The sequence below is a fragment of the Pan paniscus genome, chromosome 15, assembly GCF_029289425.2.
Source record: "Pan paniscus chromosome 15, NHGRI_mPanPan1-v2.0_pri, whole genome shotgun sequence".
NCBI classification, from domain to species: Eukaryota; Metazoa; Chordata; class Mammalia; order Primates; family Hominidae; genus Pan; species Pan paniscus.
The window spans coordinates 61616216-61633172 of record NC_073264.2 but is presented as its reverse complement, the minus strand read 5'-3'; the positions used below and the strand labels follow the sequence as shown (position 1 = coordinate 61633172).

Sequence of the window (16957 nt, the reverse complement as noted above, 5' to 3'; positions counted from 1 at the left end):
CCTTCAGTAATATTTTTAAGAAAATTCTTTGGCTGTTCTGTGGATATTTTCTTCCAGATGAACCTTAAGATCAGTTTGTCAATGTTTTTTCACTATCTCAGAGTCCAGTGGGGGTTTTCACAGAATTGTATTACATAAATAGACTAATTTGTGATAAATTACATCTTTGCAATGTTGAATGTTCCAGTTCAAATACATGAAATGACTGTCATTTATTCTAATGTTTTTTAATATGTCCTTCAGTAAAAGTTTATCGTTTCCTCATGTAGGAAAAGCAGACATGAGATTTGAAAATGCACCAAGGATTGAGGTTATTATTGTAAAGGCCTTAAGTCCTATAGAAGTCCATAGATTACAAAGACATCATTGTATTACAGAGTAGTACAATAATTAACACTTAGCATTGTTTAAAATAAATGAAAAAGTTTTTCCACTGAATTCCCTGAGTTGTAGATATAGATAATTGGAGGGGAAGAGGAGCAGAAAATGAGGTTAGAGTTTGGAAAATTGTCTGGAGCAGGGCGGTGATAACTGGCCTTTCCTATATCTCCCTAATCCTATGAATGCACCCAGGCTGAAGCCTGAGAAACAGTCTTTAATGAAATTGAGTGATTAGCCTGGAAAGGTATAGACCTCTCAATGAGAAATGTCTGTGCTTAATTAGAGTTTGGAAATTATGTTAGCTCATTCAACATTAGTAAGGAGCCCAAGAGTTTTAATGATATAGTAAAGAATATGTGGATTATTTTGTGTATTGAAATATAGAAGTGCAATTAGAAACTCCAGGGAAAACAAAATCTGTATAAGAAATTATAAATGAAATATGAAAAATATTAAAACATGCTTCATTATAGTAAATTCATGGAAACTAAACAAAGAAAATGTAATTGACTTTGATACTTAGAAATGTGGTGCAAGTAAGTTTTCAAGTGGCATATACAGTGACGCAAAATTTCATTATCTCTACTTTTCTGTATTTACCAGGACACTGTAGCTGCAGGCGATAGAAACCCAACTTAGACTACCATAAGTACAAAGGGAATTTTTTTCTTTTTTCTTTCTTTCTTTCTCTTTTTTTCTTTTTTCTTTTTTTTGAGATGGAGTTTCACTTTTGTTGCCCAGGCTGGAGTGCAGTGGTGCGAACTTGCCTCACTGCATCCTCTGCCTCTTAGGTTCAATCGATTCTCCTGCCTCAGCCTCCCAAGTAGCTGGGATTACAGTCGCCCGCCACCATGCCCAACTAATTTTTTAAAAAATATTTTTAGTAGAGATGGGGTTTCACCATGTTGGCTAGGCTAGTTTCGAACTCCTGACCTCCAGTAATTGGCCCACCTTGGCCTCCCAAAGTACTAGGATTACAGGTGTGAGCCACTGTGTCCCACTCAAAGAGAATTTTTTGACTTGCAGAACTGAAAGTCTAGAGGTAGCAGATTCTTCCTCATCTGTGACTGTTTTCCTTATAAGGACACTTCTTAGACTTTATTCTGTCAGAAGTGCTTATGAATTGAATTGGGATTATAGTCATTATGACAAACTGTTGCTGTAACCTATTTGTTTCAAATGCCAAGGAGTGTGTGTGTGTGTGCATATGGAGAATTGGGCCTGTACTCATGGAGACTACAGTATAGTGGATGAGATAGATATTTATACGATAATTACACAAATAATAGAGAATTAAAACTGTGTTAATTGCTATGAAGGATAAGTGCATGAACTATGAGAGTTTATAACAGACATTGCTGAGTCTGTGATACTTGAGTTTAAAGTTGAAGAATGAGAAGGAGATTATTAAATAAAGAAGGATAGAGCATTCCAGGCAGAGGAGCCAGCAAGTACAATATCCGCCTGATGGAAAGAGCATGTTAAGAACTGAAAGAAGTTCATAAAGATGGATTGCAGAGGAAGGTAGAGTTAGTATAATATGAAGACGGAGAGATAGGTAGGGACAGGACCGTAAAGGTCCCTGTAGGCCATGATAAGAATTTTGTCCTTGACTAGGACATGTGCTTTCCAGCTGAAGGAAGCTAACTTTCCCAGCTCCAGTAACTTGTGCTGGAGGCCAAATAACTGCAGCTCCCCCCAGCACCCAGTGCTTGTACCATGTTGTTGAACAAGCAGGTGAAACCACAGCACATCACCTTGGAGAAGGACCAGGGTGAGCAGTAGTTGCAGAGCTGACTCAGAGTTTGCAGATGCAACCTAGTGGCACCAGTGGCAGGGGAGCCAGGTGCTCCAATGACCCACCTAGGAAATGGTGATAAATTGAATGAGAATGAAGCAACGGTAAAGCAGCTTCACTGGGAAGAGGCTAACAACTGAGAGATGCTGTGCAAAGTTCTTTAGCCTCTCTCAGTTCTTGAAACATAAGAAAAATTGTACAAAATATCCACCTATCTTCATCATGTATGACAGCAAGAGGCCAGTGCCTTGAGAAGACTTCTTTGGAGCTGTACTGAGCCACCAGTCACCCAGTCCAAGCAGTAAGAATGGTCACATGGAGAATGGTGGCAGCTAAGGGGACATAAAGGAGAAGCTGGATGCAGAGTCTGTCATGTACTTAGAGACAGACACTGCCCTGCCACCCACACCCCAGAACATAAGCTATTTACCCAAAGGGAAAGTGGCCAACACAAATGTGACTCTTCAGGCACTATGGGGCAACAAGGTATGATGAATCAGCTTCTGTGGCTGGCACCAACAGTATCCAGTGGGTCCTTGAGCAGATCCTGTTTCTGCAGCAGCTACAGCAGATCCAGCTCACCCAGCAGATCTGAATTCAGATGAACATGTGAATCTCCTGTACTCACATCGGGGGAGGAGTGTGATACTCTATAGAACTTGGACAACCACATGTTCCAGCAGGTTTCTGCAGCTGTGGCTTTGCTCAGTCAGAACACTGGAAGCCAAGGTCTGTCTCTGGATGCCTTAAAACAAGCCAAGCTACCTCATGCCAAAATCCCTTTCACAACTAGCTCTTTGTCCCTGGGACTGATACCCTTCATCCTAAAGTGGGACATATGTGCTCCCAAATGTCATGTCTTGCCCCCTGAGTACTTTGCTACCTCACACCCTGGACTCTGTGCTCTTCCAGAGTTCTTTCTATATTCTATACTGTAGTGCTAGACCTTTCCAAGAAAGGGAAAAGGAAGCCATGGAACACCTCAAGGTGGATGTCAAAGCCAAAGACAAAACCATCGTCTACAAGCACAAGTTTAAGTATCGTAGCAAGCTTTTGGGGACTGATAGCTCCTTGTAGATACAACTCCGCTCCCACTTTGGAGAGAAACCCTTCATGTTTTCTGTCTGTGGTCATGGCTTCACCACCAAGGGTAATCCAAGGTGTGCTTTCATAGATATTTTCAGGTAAAGGCAAACCTTCAGCTGTTTGCCAAGTTCCAGGACAAAATGGGAGCAGGCAATGGCATTCCCATGTACTCTCTGTACCTGTCCCCATAGATGAATTGAGTCTCTCTTTAGGCAGCCAACTTGTCTTTGTAACAGGGATGCTCTCCATAGGTGTACCTCAAAATCTCCCTTCGGGTACTGAGCTCAAGGACCTCATCAGTGACTTATTGCTTGATGACCTGCCGCTCAGATCTTCTTCAGAATGTAAGGGTAGACTCACACAACCTGGGGTGGGACCAAACTGTAATTCCCCAAGGATTGATGGCCTCCAACGGAGTGGAATCCATGAGCCAGGGTCAGAGACCCAGAAATTGCAGCAACTGGTGGAGAACATTGACAAGTCCACCACCAACCCCAATGAATGTCGCATTTGCCACTGAATCTTGAGCTGCTATAAATCCCTCAAAATGCATTACCATGCCCACACTCGGGAGAGACTGTTCCAATGTAAGATCTATGGCCAAGCTTTTTCTACCAAAGGCAACTTGAAGACACACCTTGGGGTTCACCAGTCCAACACATCAATAAAGTTGTGCCTCATCAGTCAAAAGAAATTTACCAGTGTGGCCATGTTGTACCAACATATTAACATGCTGGAGAATCTTGGTGATTTTACTGGTCTTGAGCCAATAATGGCTAGTGAGAATGGCAATGTAAGTGCCATCTGTCATGATGATGTTGTAGAAAGCACTGATGTAGACAAGGTCAGCTGCCAAGATGCTCCCAGTAGCTCCTTGAAGGTCCTTGCACCTCCCCCTAGAATCCACTTGGCATGACTTACTCTAACTACATGATGGCTTCCCTAGATGTGGGTTCTGCCCATTTTAGCCTGCAGTGGTAGAGCAACTGAAAAAATGGTCCAGTGGAGAGCCAAAGTCCAGATGCCGTGGAAACCATGGCCTTCCAGGCACTCTACCCAGCCAATAACCAAGCAGAAGCTATCACATCAGAGTCTCCCAATGCCAGGGCCAAGCTGAGAGCTCTGACAATAGCTGCACCGAGATGGAAGGTCGGAGCAGTCTCCCGTTAATATTTATACAAGCACAGCCAACCTATGTCAGAGTTGAAGTTTCTAACATATTTATCAGACCCTTGGCCATGTTCTTGGGCTGACACCTTTTTAGCAGCCCAATCATGCAGACAGGCCAGGCAACACAGCTGCACATGATATGGGAAGAATTTCTTGTCTGCTAGTGCCTTCAGATTAATTAATGAGCTCACACTGGAGAGAAACCTTTTGTGTGCAACATATATGGGCAAGCTTTTGCCACCAAAGGCATCTTGAAGGTCCACTATATGATGCGCAAGGTAAACAATAACTAGACATGCCATGGAAAGAAGCTGGCTATCAAGAACACCATGGATGTTCTTGTTTTTGTTCACCATGGATGTTAGATATGAATGGAAAGAGTCTCAGAAATGTTTCCCAAGGAAATTCTGGCCCCTTTGATGAATGTGGACCCTGTCGTGTGGAACCAGTACATCAGCATGCTCAATGGTGGCCTTGCCATGAAGAACAATGAAATCTCTGTGGTCTAGAGCGCCAGTGTTGACACCCTTCCAGTGTCCCTCTTTTCATTGTGAATGATGTACTGTCTCCAAGATGGATAGCTCCCAATCAGGTATCAGTGCTAATCTGGAAAAACCAGGAGCTACTAACAGTGTTCCTAAACACCAGTTTCCCTCACTTCTTGGAAGAAAACAAGACTGTGGTCAACTAAGCCAAATGGGAACCTGTGTAGAGGGACGAATGCAGCCGGTGAAATCTCTAGAATCTGTGCTTTCTTTCTTTTTTTTCATTTTCTTAAGAAACTCGTCTCCTTTTCCTGTTTTCCTTTTTCTTACTGATATGTAAATGATGTTTACAGTTGTGTCTGCAACCTCAGGCAGTCCTACAATCACGATTGTTGCTATGCTGCTTTGCAAAAAATAAAAACAAAACATGAAAAAAAATTTATACCAACACAAATACAGACTAGATTTTTTTTTTTAATTTTGGAAGAAGTGGGCCTTGAAAGTAGCTTTGCCCCTTGTGACAAAGTACACATAGAAACTTTGTACCCCTAGAGTGACTGTTTCCAAAGTCTGTCACCTATTTCAAGGTAGAACAGTTGGAGCTTATTGAACCAAGTGGAAAACATAACTGCTTAGCCTAACTGGGGGAAAGGGTACTGTATACTTAAAAGGTAACTATATTTGGGTAAACGGACAAGCTCTGTCATATATTTAGGGACCTGTTTTATATGCCAGCTAACCATGTACCTATCTTTTATTTTGTTTTGTTTTGAGTATACCTTAAAAAAACTCCAAAATACTAAGGTTGTAGAATTACAAAGTTTCTTCAACCCTAGAAACTTAAGTAGGATACCCTCATATGGGCTTATTTTAGTCCTTAGGGAGTCAATGTGTGTGTTGCTGCTTATTTAAGTACAGTTCATTCGAAGCCCCAAGTATGCCAGTGCCCTTCCCACACTTCCCAGTTGCCTTCATCTTCCTGAATGCTAGAAGAGGTGGGCACCTGAGTGGGGAATATTAGGTGACATAATTCAGTTTGCCAGTGCCTACTCTATTGAAAATCTGAGTTTTTTTTCTAGAGATAAAACTCATGGAAAGGCATGTTTTCTATCACAGGTTCACATACTAATTTAAAAAAAATTTCGTTAGTGAGACTGATGCCATGTAATTATGAAGATTTTTTTCCTAAGTATTTCTTGGAGGCTGCAAAGTTAGAACAGGCAAGTCCTGGCTGTGAAAGCTTTAATTTATCTACTTCATTTATTTTTTATTTTTATTTTTGAGACAGGGTCTTGCTCTGTCACCCAGGCTGGAGTGCAGTGGCACAATCTTGGTTTACTGCAACTTCCACCTCCCAGGTTCAAGCCATCCTCCTGCGTCAGCCTCTTGAGTAGCTGGGACTACAGGCACATACCAGCACACACAGCTAATTTTTTATTTTATTATTATTTTTTTTTTGGTAGAGACAAGGTTTCGCCATGTTGCCCAGGCTGGTCTCGAACTCAAGCAACCCACTTGTGTTGGCCTCCCAAAGTGTGGGGATTACAGGAATGAGCCATTGCCCCGGGCCCGTACTTCATTTATTTTTTATTTTTGTAGCCATCGTCTCTATTTTCTTACTTTATAGCTACTGAAGGATTCCCAGGCCCTGTCTTAAACTTAAGGATTGATATATTGGTGGGAACAGCTGGACATTCAATATATTTTTATTTCTTTTTAAAAAATTCACTTTTGTACATGTGTTAATATTGAGCAAATGATGAAACAATGCTCTAATGGTTTAACAAGGAAAGAGAGAAAAAGACCATAACTTTAGGGTGGAGAAGTCTTTTCTCTTCCTGTGGAAGGTCTTTACTGAAGGCCAGAATGTCACTCCAAGTTTTGTCTCTTAGTTATTGCGCCTGACTTTAGGATAAAAAAAAATTTTTTTTAAGTTTTGCCAAGTTGTGCCTTTCCTTCTGAAATTTTAAGAGAACACAATAATAGTACCCGTTCACACTGTGAAGTGGGTATTATTGCAGAAAACACCCAAGTGGCTTTCTCACTGTTGAGCTAGTAATGGCTTGTGAATACATGATCTATAGGGAAACACCTGTAGTTGTACCTGGTGATGCTGTCTGTTGAAAAATAAATTTTGAATTTTTTCCAATAAAATGTATTTTGTCCTTATTCTTAGAATGATAGGAAGTCATTAACATGCTTTAACATAGGGATGTGTGTGTGAGAGAGAGAGAGAGAAGAAGAGAGGGAGAATATTTACATTTAAGAATTGTTCTGTCACAGGATGGAGAGAGAATGGGCAAGAGGGCTAGAGTAGATATGTGGCAAAACCAGTTTGGAAGTTAGTACAATAATCCAGGTGAGAGAATGGATTTAGATGGCGGCAGCTGAAATAGAGAAAAATGGATGGAAGATATTTAAGAGGAAAAATTGGTAGGATTTATGATGGATTTGATGTGGGGGATGATAGGAGAGGAAGGTTGTCAAGGTCTAGGTTTCTGGTACGCACAAATAGATTCTGGTCTCATTAATGAAAAGGATGAAGGAGGTCAGCATTAGTGGGGGAAATACACGAGCTGTGTTTGAGCTTGTACTGTGGTTTGAATGTTTGTGTCTCTCCACAATTCATGTTGAAACTTAATCCCTAATGTAATAGTATTAAGAGGCGTGATGAGGGCTTAGTATTAGTGCCTATAAAAGGGCTTGAGGGAAAGACTTTGTCCTCTTCACCATGTTGGGACATAGCATTTGTCCTCTCTGGAGGACAGCAACAAGACACCATTTTGGAAGCAAAGAGTGTGCCCTTACCAGACACTGAATCTGCCAGTGCCTCAGTGTTGGACTTACTGACCTCAAAAACTGTGAGAAATAAATTTCTATTATTTATGAATTATCTAGGTAGTGGTGTTTTGTTATAGTGCAGGATGGACTAAGATAGCTTATCACGTCGGCAATTAGATACGTGGGTCTGGAACTCAGAGGATAGGTGTCATGAACAGTTGCTTTTCCTTTTGACTGCCCAGCATTTAAATCCAATTCTTATGTTTGGAAAATATTTTACCCTAACAGTCTGGGAGGAAGAAGAGATTTATGTGTCATAGGCTTCTTTAATGAAATATATCTACCCAAGATTTTGAATTGGAATGAGTGACACCAGCAAGTGTGCCCTAGAAAGAATCCTATCTGTTAATGGGTGACAGTTAAAGTAAGATAGAGTTTGTAGGGCAGTTGTGGTAGTGCTCATGATAGTGATGTGAGCTGCAGTCCTCAGTGCTTGGTTGTAGTGATGGTGTCTTGACTACCAAATCTGTGGTATGAGTTTGGTTTTTGCTTCTTGCTGTATAGCACATGAGTCTGGTTCTCTAGCTATTCTGGGGAGTTTTGTGTTACACAGTATCATTTTAAAAATTTTTTACTTTATTATTATTTTTTAGAGGCAGGATCTTATTCTGTTGCCTAAGCTGGAGTGCAGTGGTGCGATCATAGCTCGCCACAGCCTTGAATTCCTGGGCTCAAGTGATCTTCCCGCCCCAGCCTCCCAAGTAGCTAGGACTACAGGTGTGCACCAATTTATTTATTTATTTATTTATTTATTTATTTATTTATTTATTTATTTATAGAGATGGGGTTTCTCTGTGTTTCCCAGGCTGGTCTTGAACTCCTGGGCTCAAGCAATCCTTGTGCCCTGACCTCCCAAAGTCCTGGGATTACAGGTGTGAGCCACCATGCCTGGTCCCAGTATTCTTCAAACAAATTTCACCTTTGCTTAAATCAGCCAGAATTAATTTCTGTTGTTTGCAATTACTGACTTGGATTGATACTAGAGGTCTAGGCTAGAGACACACATTGTGAGTCACCTGTATAGTGGTTGCGTTAGAAACCATGCACATGGAGTACAGATGAAAAAAGGCCTAGGACTGAATCTGAGATTTACAACATTTAATGGCTGAGTGGAAGGAGAGGAGGCTGAAAGAGAAGATAGAGAAAATTATGAGAGATGGGAGAAAAATCATGCAGCTACTGCGGTGTTTTAAGAAGGAAAAGTGATAATGCAGAGGTCAGGTCAGTTAATGACTGAAACATGTTCATTGGATTCAGTGTCATGAGGTCATTGTCATCTTAGAACAAATTTTATGGCATAATGGCATTGGAAGGCAGATTGGAGTAAGAAAAGAGGAGGGAGACTGTGAGTTTAGACAACTGTTTAGAAATCAGGTTGGCTGTGAGAGAAATATGATGTTGACTCATAAAACCTTTAATGTCTAGGGAAGATTCTCTCTCTCTCTTTCATTTTCTGGTATAGACTTGACCATGTTTAAAGCTGATGAGAGGGATCCAATTAAATGGAAGAGATTGAATACACATAAGAGAAAAGGCGTATTTGATATTTTAACGCTTCTGAGGAGGTAAGAGGAGATGGTACTCAAATACAGGTGGAGGAATTGGCTTTAGGTAAGAGGAGAGAGAGTTCCACTATTGTAACAGAACAGAAGGAGGATAGATTAATGAAGATTTAAGTAGGATCATATGTTTGATAGCTGGAATTTGAAGAAGTTTCATTCCAATGTCTTCTATTTTCTATATACTATGTGCTGGGCATTATATTAGGGGCTTTATAGAAATTATTTTATTTAATCTTCATAACTATTCCATGATGTTGGAGTTATTACAATTTCCACTTTATATGTGAGGAAACGAAAGCTTGGATTAGAAACTTGCCCAAAGTTTTGAATTAACAAATGACAGATCCAGAAGTTAAATCCATATCTGCCTGACTGCAGATTGTTTATAGAGTTGACTGGATGCATACAAAGAATATATCAAAGAAAAAATCAGCAAGACTTTGTGAATAATTATTTATGGGAGATGACTTTGGATTTAGATCAGGTTAAATCAAAATTGATGGAAAGCATATAAAGATAAATATTTGGATAACTCCCTGATAATAGGATAGGACTGGAAGTAAAGATTTGGGACTCATAAGCACAGGTGTGATAATTGAAGTTACTATGGATGCATGACCCCCAAAAAAGAAAAGGGTAGAGTTAAGGAAAAAAATCTTGGTTAGAGTCCATGGTGATGGTGAGGGGGAAAGAAATAGAAGATGAAATCTGAGGGGCAGATAGGAGAGGTGGGAGAACTAGAAGAGAGTAGTGTCTTGGAAGTCAGGATTGCAGAGAGTTTAAATGGAACCAAATATGGAAGAGAGTTAGAAAAAAAGGAAGGGAGGAGGATAAGACTGAGAAAAGACCATAAGATTTGGAATTAAAATGTTGTCTTGATTACCTGAGAAAGTAGTTAAATGTGATGGAGATAGTAGTTAAATTGAAAAGGTCAGTTAGGAAATGAGTGGAGAGGAATTGTAGGTAGGAAACACAAGCTTCCTATTAGATAAATTAAGCAATAAAAGGAAGAAAAGGAATACCGTGCAATTAGAATGAGCAGCAGGTTTAAGTAATGGATTTCTTCAGATTCTTGATTATGGATCAAGAGGCAAAGGTGTCAATAATAGATAAGGAAAATTTTATCTTATGGGAGTACTTTCCCAGAAAATGATTTGTTAAGATAAATGTTTATCTGAGTCAAAGTTCTATAATTTTTCAAATGGAGCACTGTAATTCACTGGAGTGAGAGGGAATAGGGAGAGAGGGAAATAAAATTTATTTAAAACTCTCCAGTAGATGGAGCATCTTCATTGCTTTTCCAGAAGAACATTTTGGAATGGAATAAGATAGATGGTAGTGGTGTTGGTAGAACTTAGGTATATTTTTATGAGGGTAATTAGGATATGTATAGATGTGAATTTAAATGCAAATAAATTGATTTTCAGATCTCAGTAAGGTGGTGTTTCTAGATTTCTACAAATTTTCATAAGAAAATCTAGTGTTAAATTGAAGTAGACTAACTTTTTACCTACTAAATTTTCTTGACAGTCATAGCAATGTAGTGCCAGTAAGACAAAATAGATTTACACTTTATATTTGCTTTCCTATGTTTTCCTAAAAAGAAGTAGTTAATAAATATAAACAAATGTAATAAGAGTAAATTTGGGTTAATATCTAAATAAGGAACTCAACTAAGCAAGAAAACAAACAATCTGATTAAAAATGGGCAAAGGACCTGAATAGACATTGCTCAAAACGAGATGTGCAAATCGCCTACAGATATATAAAGAAATGCTGAACGTCAATAATCATAGCGAAATGCAAATCAAAACCACAATAGGATACATCACACCTGTTAGAATGACTATGATAAAAAAGGCAACAAGTGTTGACAAGGATATGGAAAAAAAGAAAAGTTGTACACTCTTGGCGGGAATGCAAATGGGTACCGCCATTAGGGAAACAGTGAAGAGACTTCTCAAAATTTAAAAATAGAACTATCATAAGACCCAGCAATCCCACTTTTGAATATATATCCAAAGAATATAAAATCACTTTGTGGAACAGATGTCTGTGCTCTCATGTTCACTGCAACATTATTCACAATAGCCAAGATATATACTCAACCTATCCATTCGTCGATGAATGGATAAACACACACACACACACACACACACACACACACACACACACGGACTTTTATTCAGCTTTAACAGAGAAGGAATCTTGTCATTTGTGACCACATGGATGATGGATGAGCCTGTGGGACATTATGCTAATTGAAGTAAGTCAGGCACAGAAAGACAAATACTATATGACTTCACTTGTAGGTGGAATCTGAAAAAGCTGAGCCCATAGAAGCAGAGAGTAGAATGGTGGTTGCCAGTGGCTGGGGTAGGGAGGAGGTGGGAATGAGGAAATATGTTGGTCAAAGGGTACGAAGTTTCAGTTAGGCAGATTGAATAAGTTCTGGAGATCTAATGTACAGCATGGTGACTATAGTTAATAATACTGTATTGTGTCCTTGAAACTTGCTAAGAGAGTAGATCTTAAAGGTTCTCACCACACACACCCAAAAATGTTTATATGAGGTGATGGATGTGTTATATAAATTAACTTGATCGTGGTGATCATTTCACAATGTATGTATACGTCCAAATATCATGTACGTGGTAAATAACAATTTTTATTTGTCAATTATGCCTCAATAAAGCTGGAAAAACTAAGTAAAAGATTTTTCACACACACACAAAAGAATAAATCTGCTAAATTGTTACATTATCAAAACATGTTAGTTTTGTTGAATATTAATACCAACTAGTGAGCAATATGACAGCACACTATAATAAAATTGGTTATGCATATCTGATCTGAGGCACTTAAGGAAGAAAAACTTCTGAAACCTTCTTTTTCACTTAAATATTCCGTGAAACAGCTTAGGTTTTGGTGACTTGAGACAATTATTGTGATCATTTACGGTTAAAAACATTTCTACGAGAAATATACAAAGGATTGAGGCACTTTGGAGGACTGAACTGCTTAATGATTTTGTTTACACTCTTTATTTCACTTTGGATAGGCAGACAAAGCCTAAGAGCATAAATTACCTAAAGACAGCATTTTGGGCAGAAAATGTACTTTATTTGAAACTGAGCAAAAGAGTCAGTCTCAAAATGTCCATTCAACTAATATGTATTTGAGTTGTGCTTGCTTTTTAAGATGTTTTGAAAAATGCTGAATTCAGAATTGAATTTTGATTATTGAATTGGGTATTTTTTACTCTTGTTAAAAGTTAATATCAATTTTATTGCTGTACTCCAAAATATTTTTAAAAACTTGTTACAAGAGGAATAAATAGGCTTTAAAAAACACTTGTCTTCAAGAAAACAGGAGAGTCTCTGACAGGTCTCTACTTCTTTGAGGGTCCTCTAACTCCAGCACCCACTTCTGTGGTTTTACGGGGCTTATTCCGCGCTTCCACCCGCGAAGAAGGAGCGGTTGCAGCCGCGCAGGTCTCGTCCAGAGCGCGATCTCGCTGCTCTTCAGCGCGATCTGCGGCTCCCGTGGCGTGCTCCGCGGGGTCTCTCAGGGCTGGCACCAGGGGCGTGGGGGCGGGGCTGAGCGAGTCCAGGCCAGGGCTCCGGGGACCGTTTGTAGTTAGGATCCGCTGTGGCGTCCTGAGTGGAGTTTGGGACCCCAGGGAGGGAGGGTGTGGGCGTTCGGGTCCAGAGGAGCTGTTTAGGTGCGTGTGGAAGGGAGCTGCATGTGGCGGTTTTTCTCTGGGCCGGCGGCTCTGATGGGGAGCGTGTGCGTGGGTGGGAGGGGGCTGGCTGGCCCTGCCCCTCAGAGCGACCGGAGTCGCCTTATCCCGCGGGTTGGTGCGGCCCGAGGCTGAGGGCGCGGCGGGGGATCGGGGGGATGCGGTGTTGCAGCCTCGGGCGAGGGGAAGCCAGGACAAGAGGCTGTGAGGGTGGGAGTCGGCCGGCGAACTCCCACTGCGGGAGGCGCACGGGCTGTGGTTCCTGGGCTCTGAGGGGCACGGTAGACACGAACCCCGCCTCAGGCGTATGCCGTAATGCGAATTGGCTGTTCTGTGAAAACCTCCATTTTTTTGATTCTTCGTGGTAAATTCGTAAATGCGAAATCGCACTGTTTCTCTAGGTTTACCCGGGTGTTGGGGAAGGGCTTTCGTTAGAATTTTGCTACACGTGGTTGTACACACGCCACCAAGGGACATATTCAGAGCGTTTACTTTAAAGGGCATATCCTGTGGAGAAATCTGGGTGTCCGTGAACCCTGGAAGATCCGGACGCTTGTTGCAATCCCACGCATAAGCGGTTATGCGGGTGCTTCCCACCCCATCCCCAAAACTTCAAGTCGTGCCCCGACTCAACAACGATTTCTGAAGCGCTCGTTGGGCTTGGCCCGGGAAGGGGCTGGGAATGTCGCCATGGGCTCAAGGGGGCCTCTCTTCTTCCAGTTCTGGCTCTGCCCACATGTTCCTGTGAAGAATGCTATATTGAAAAGGTCGTTACGAAATATATCCTGTTTTGCATATGACTTCAGAAAATCTTATAATTTTTTTTTTCATTTAACATAGTATCCAAGATGAATGACAGCCTGTTTGTCAGTTTGGACAGACTTTTGCTAGAATTTGGTAGGTATAAAGTGAGAAAATAGGTAGCTTTTTGTATGATCATTTGATATTTTAACAATGAATTGAAGTCACAAGATAATTATTTATTTTAGTCTTCCAGTATGAGCAAGACATAAGTACTAAAGAAGAGATGATTCAAAGAATTAATAGTAAGTAGCTTTGCATAATCAAGATATTTTAGTCTTTTAATTCCTTATGGCATATAACATACAATTGCTCTGTTTAGGGCAACTTATTGTTGGCGTTATAACTTTTGTGTCAGTTCTCTCTAGCGACAAATAAACTATTTACCCTAGACGAAATAGATGTGACTTAACTATAGTTGTTTGATAATAAACTTCTATATTCAGCATTTAATTATTTTGTGAAGAATTTTGTCTTAAGTAGAAATGACCCCTTAGGTGCAGTGGAAAAGATGTTATTTTTCTCTAATAACAAGTTATTTCAAATAGTTGAGTGAAATTTTTTTTATCTTTATGGAAACCACCAGAAATCAGGGATCAAAATCGATAGATGCCACATTTTCAGGAATAATAATTCTGAAAAATAATGTTATCAGAGAAATAGCAAGGCAAATCACACAAATACTGTATAGTATTTTAAGATCCAACAAAACAACTATAAAAAATAGAGTTCTAAATTTCTTCATCGTTCTGAAAAGGTAGAGTTTGGTTATATTTTCTGCAATCAAAAAAGAATACAGAATATTAAGAATTTATTTTAATCTTTTCAAGAAATTATGTCCATTTTATCTTGTATTTAATCACTAGTAACAGAAATAAGTGAGTTGAAAGTGCGTTTAATAATTGACATAGAATTGATGAATAGAAATTTCACATTTGTCAAAAACAGAAGGCTTCTATTAGTGTCACTGACGAATAAATGTTTGCAAGAATTCATAGCATCTTAAGATACGATTGACCTTAGATATCACTGAATCTAGCCCTTTTATGTTAAAGATGAGGTACAAGGGACATTTATTTTTTCATCATTCCCAAACTGAAATTCTTCTTAGCTTCTGGCTCTAGGATCAGGCCTGGCCCTGGTTCTCTGCATTTTAGTATACGGTCCCACCCATCTCAAGCCTCGTTTCCTCTCCATTCTCTGGCTCTCTTCCTTTTAGGTAAGCTGCCATACCCATTTTTTTTCTCTATTTGTTTATTTTGAACTTATTATTTGTACATTAAGAAAATAAACATTTTCTCTTTGTAGAATGCTGTGAAGATATTAAGGAAAACAAAGTAACTATTTGTAGGATACACAAAACTATAAATGCAACAGATGAGGAAATTGATCATTACTGTAAACATAGTGAGGAGATTAAAGACAACTGTAGAAAGTGAGTATTTGAAAGAATCAGTTTTCATTGCATTCTTTTATTCAGGGTTTTTGAGCTTACAGTTGAAGATACTTCCTTCAAAGTAGTATTCTGTATTAGCTAATGAATCAAGTCTTAATGTGCCTTGTTATGCCACTATGTAAAGGGATTATAGGAGGATCAGAAGAGAAATAGAACTAAACAGCTATAAGAGCTCACTAATTCAGATCCACTTAATCTAACTATAAACTTTTGAATAAGCTCAGTATATAAAATTCCTATTAAATATATTTGAAACAATTTCCATTTTTGAATTTTCAAGATCTTATTTTTGTGTGAGGGAATACGGCCTGAAGTTTTTCAAAATAAAAATATTTAATACGTTAAGAATTCTTTCAACATGGCTTCAGGTTCTGGATTCTGCTAGTTAACTCTAGACATTTTGAAACAAATACATAAAAACAACAAAGACTTATTACAAATATAAATTTTCTGTACTTAGTTTTATATGGACATTGTAGTAAGTACTGTACTTTAGGATCATATTTGTTTTGAAATATTTTGTTATTCAAAATTTTAATAAGCCTTTTTTGTTTTTCCCCCATTAGTTTTTTCCCACTGGTTTTAAGAAATTATAAAAGTAACATATACCGAATACAAATGTTCAAGCAATATACACATACATGGTGTAAATAGTTTTTCCCTGCTTGCAGTTCCCATCCCCTACCCTGTCATCCTCTGCATAGGTAATCACTCACATCCTTTTAGATCTTGAAGAGTCAACATCATTATTATGCACACCACACACACACACACACACACACACACACACACACACACACACACACACCTGTCTATATAGCTGTATTTCCTTTTTACAAAAATGGACTCACTTCATTCTGCAACTTGCTTTTTAACATTTAACAATACCTAATGTAAATGGTACTATGCATGTAATTTTATATATATTTCATTCTTTTTAACAGCTCCGTGGTATTTCTGGTATTGATGTAGCCTGTTATTTAGCCATTCCCCTATTAATGGAAATTTAGGTTATTTCCAGTCATGTACAGATATACTTCCACATATAGAGATCTATTGCTATAGAATGGGCTCCTAGAAGTGAAATTGCTAAAGAGTATGCACATTTAAACATTGGGTCGATAATACCAGACTGCTCTCCAAAAAGTTTATACCAATTTGTGCTCCCACCAACAATGTATGGGAACAAAATTTTATGCAGTGACACATTGATTGACTTATTATAAAGACTATTTTATAAATAGAAAATGAATTATTAAAAAAACAGTGTAGGAGAGTTCCTATTTCCTCATACTCTTGCCAACACTGGAATTGTCAGTGTTTAAATATTTTGGTAATCTGATCAGCCAAAACTTACATGTTGTTGACCATTTTCTTTTATTTTGATTTGGGTTTTATTGTAGTAGATTTTACCAGTGGTTTTCCTCAATTAGCTGCATTGGGTTGTGGAAAAGTACTAATAGTTTCCCCGTAGAACCTACCGTGTCCTAGATACACTGTACTTTGTAAAAGCTTAATTTCTGCTGGGTCTGAGGAGAGTCAGTAGGATCTGTTGATTTTAATATGTCTAAATTCATGAATACCTCTAGTTTATGGTTTCAGCATACTGGTTATGAGATTTAAATGTGAAATAAG

General features: G+C 39.1%; 1 protein-coding gene across 13 annotated transcripts in view; it reads left to right on the top strand.

The window, feature by feature from the left end:
* Positions 1–12820: 12820 nt before the first annotated feature.
* Positions 12821–16957, top strand: part of C15H14orf39 (chromosome 15 C14orf39 homolog) — a 50031-nt gene continuing 45894 nt past the window's right edge. For 2 of the 13 annotated variants that reach the window (XM_055097663.1, XM_055097661.1), the window contains exons 1-5: positions 12874–13047; positions 13906–13962; positions 14055–14111; positions 14978–15085; positions 15175–15301. In XM_055097663.1, coding sequence (XP_054953638.1) covers positions 13914–13962; positions 14055–14111; positions 14978–15085; positions 15175–15301 — 341 coding nt within the window. In that variant the 5' untranslated portion in view covers positions 12874–13047; positions 13906–13913. Of the gene's footprint in view, positions 13180–13905; positions 13963–14054; positions 14112–14977; positions 15086–15174; positions 15302–16957 lie in introns of all 13 variants that reach the window. The other 11 variants (XM_055097669.1, XM_055097666.1, XM_055097670.1 and 8 more) reach the window with 9 other exon arrangements.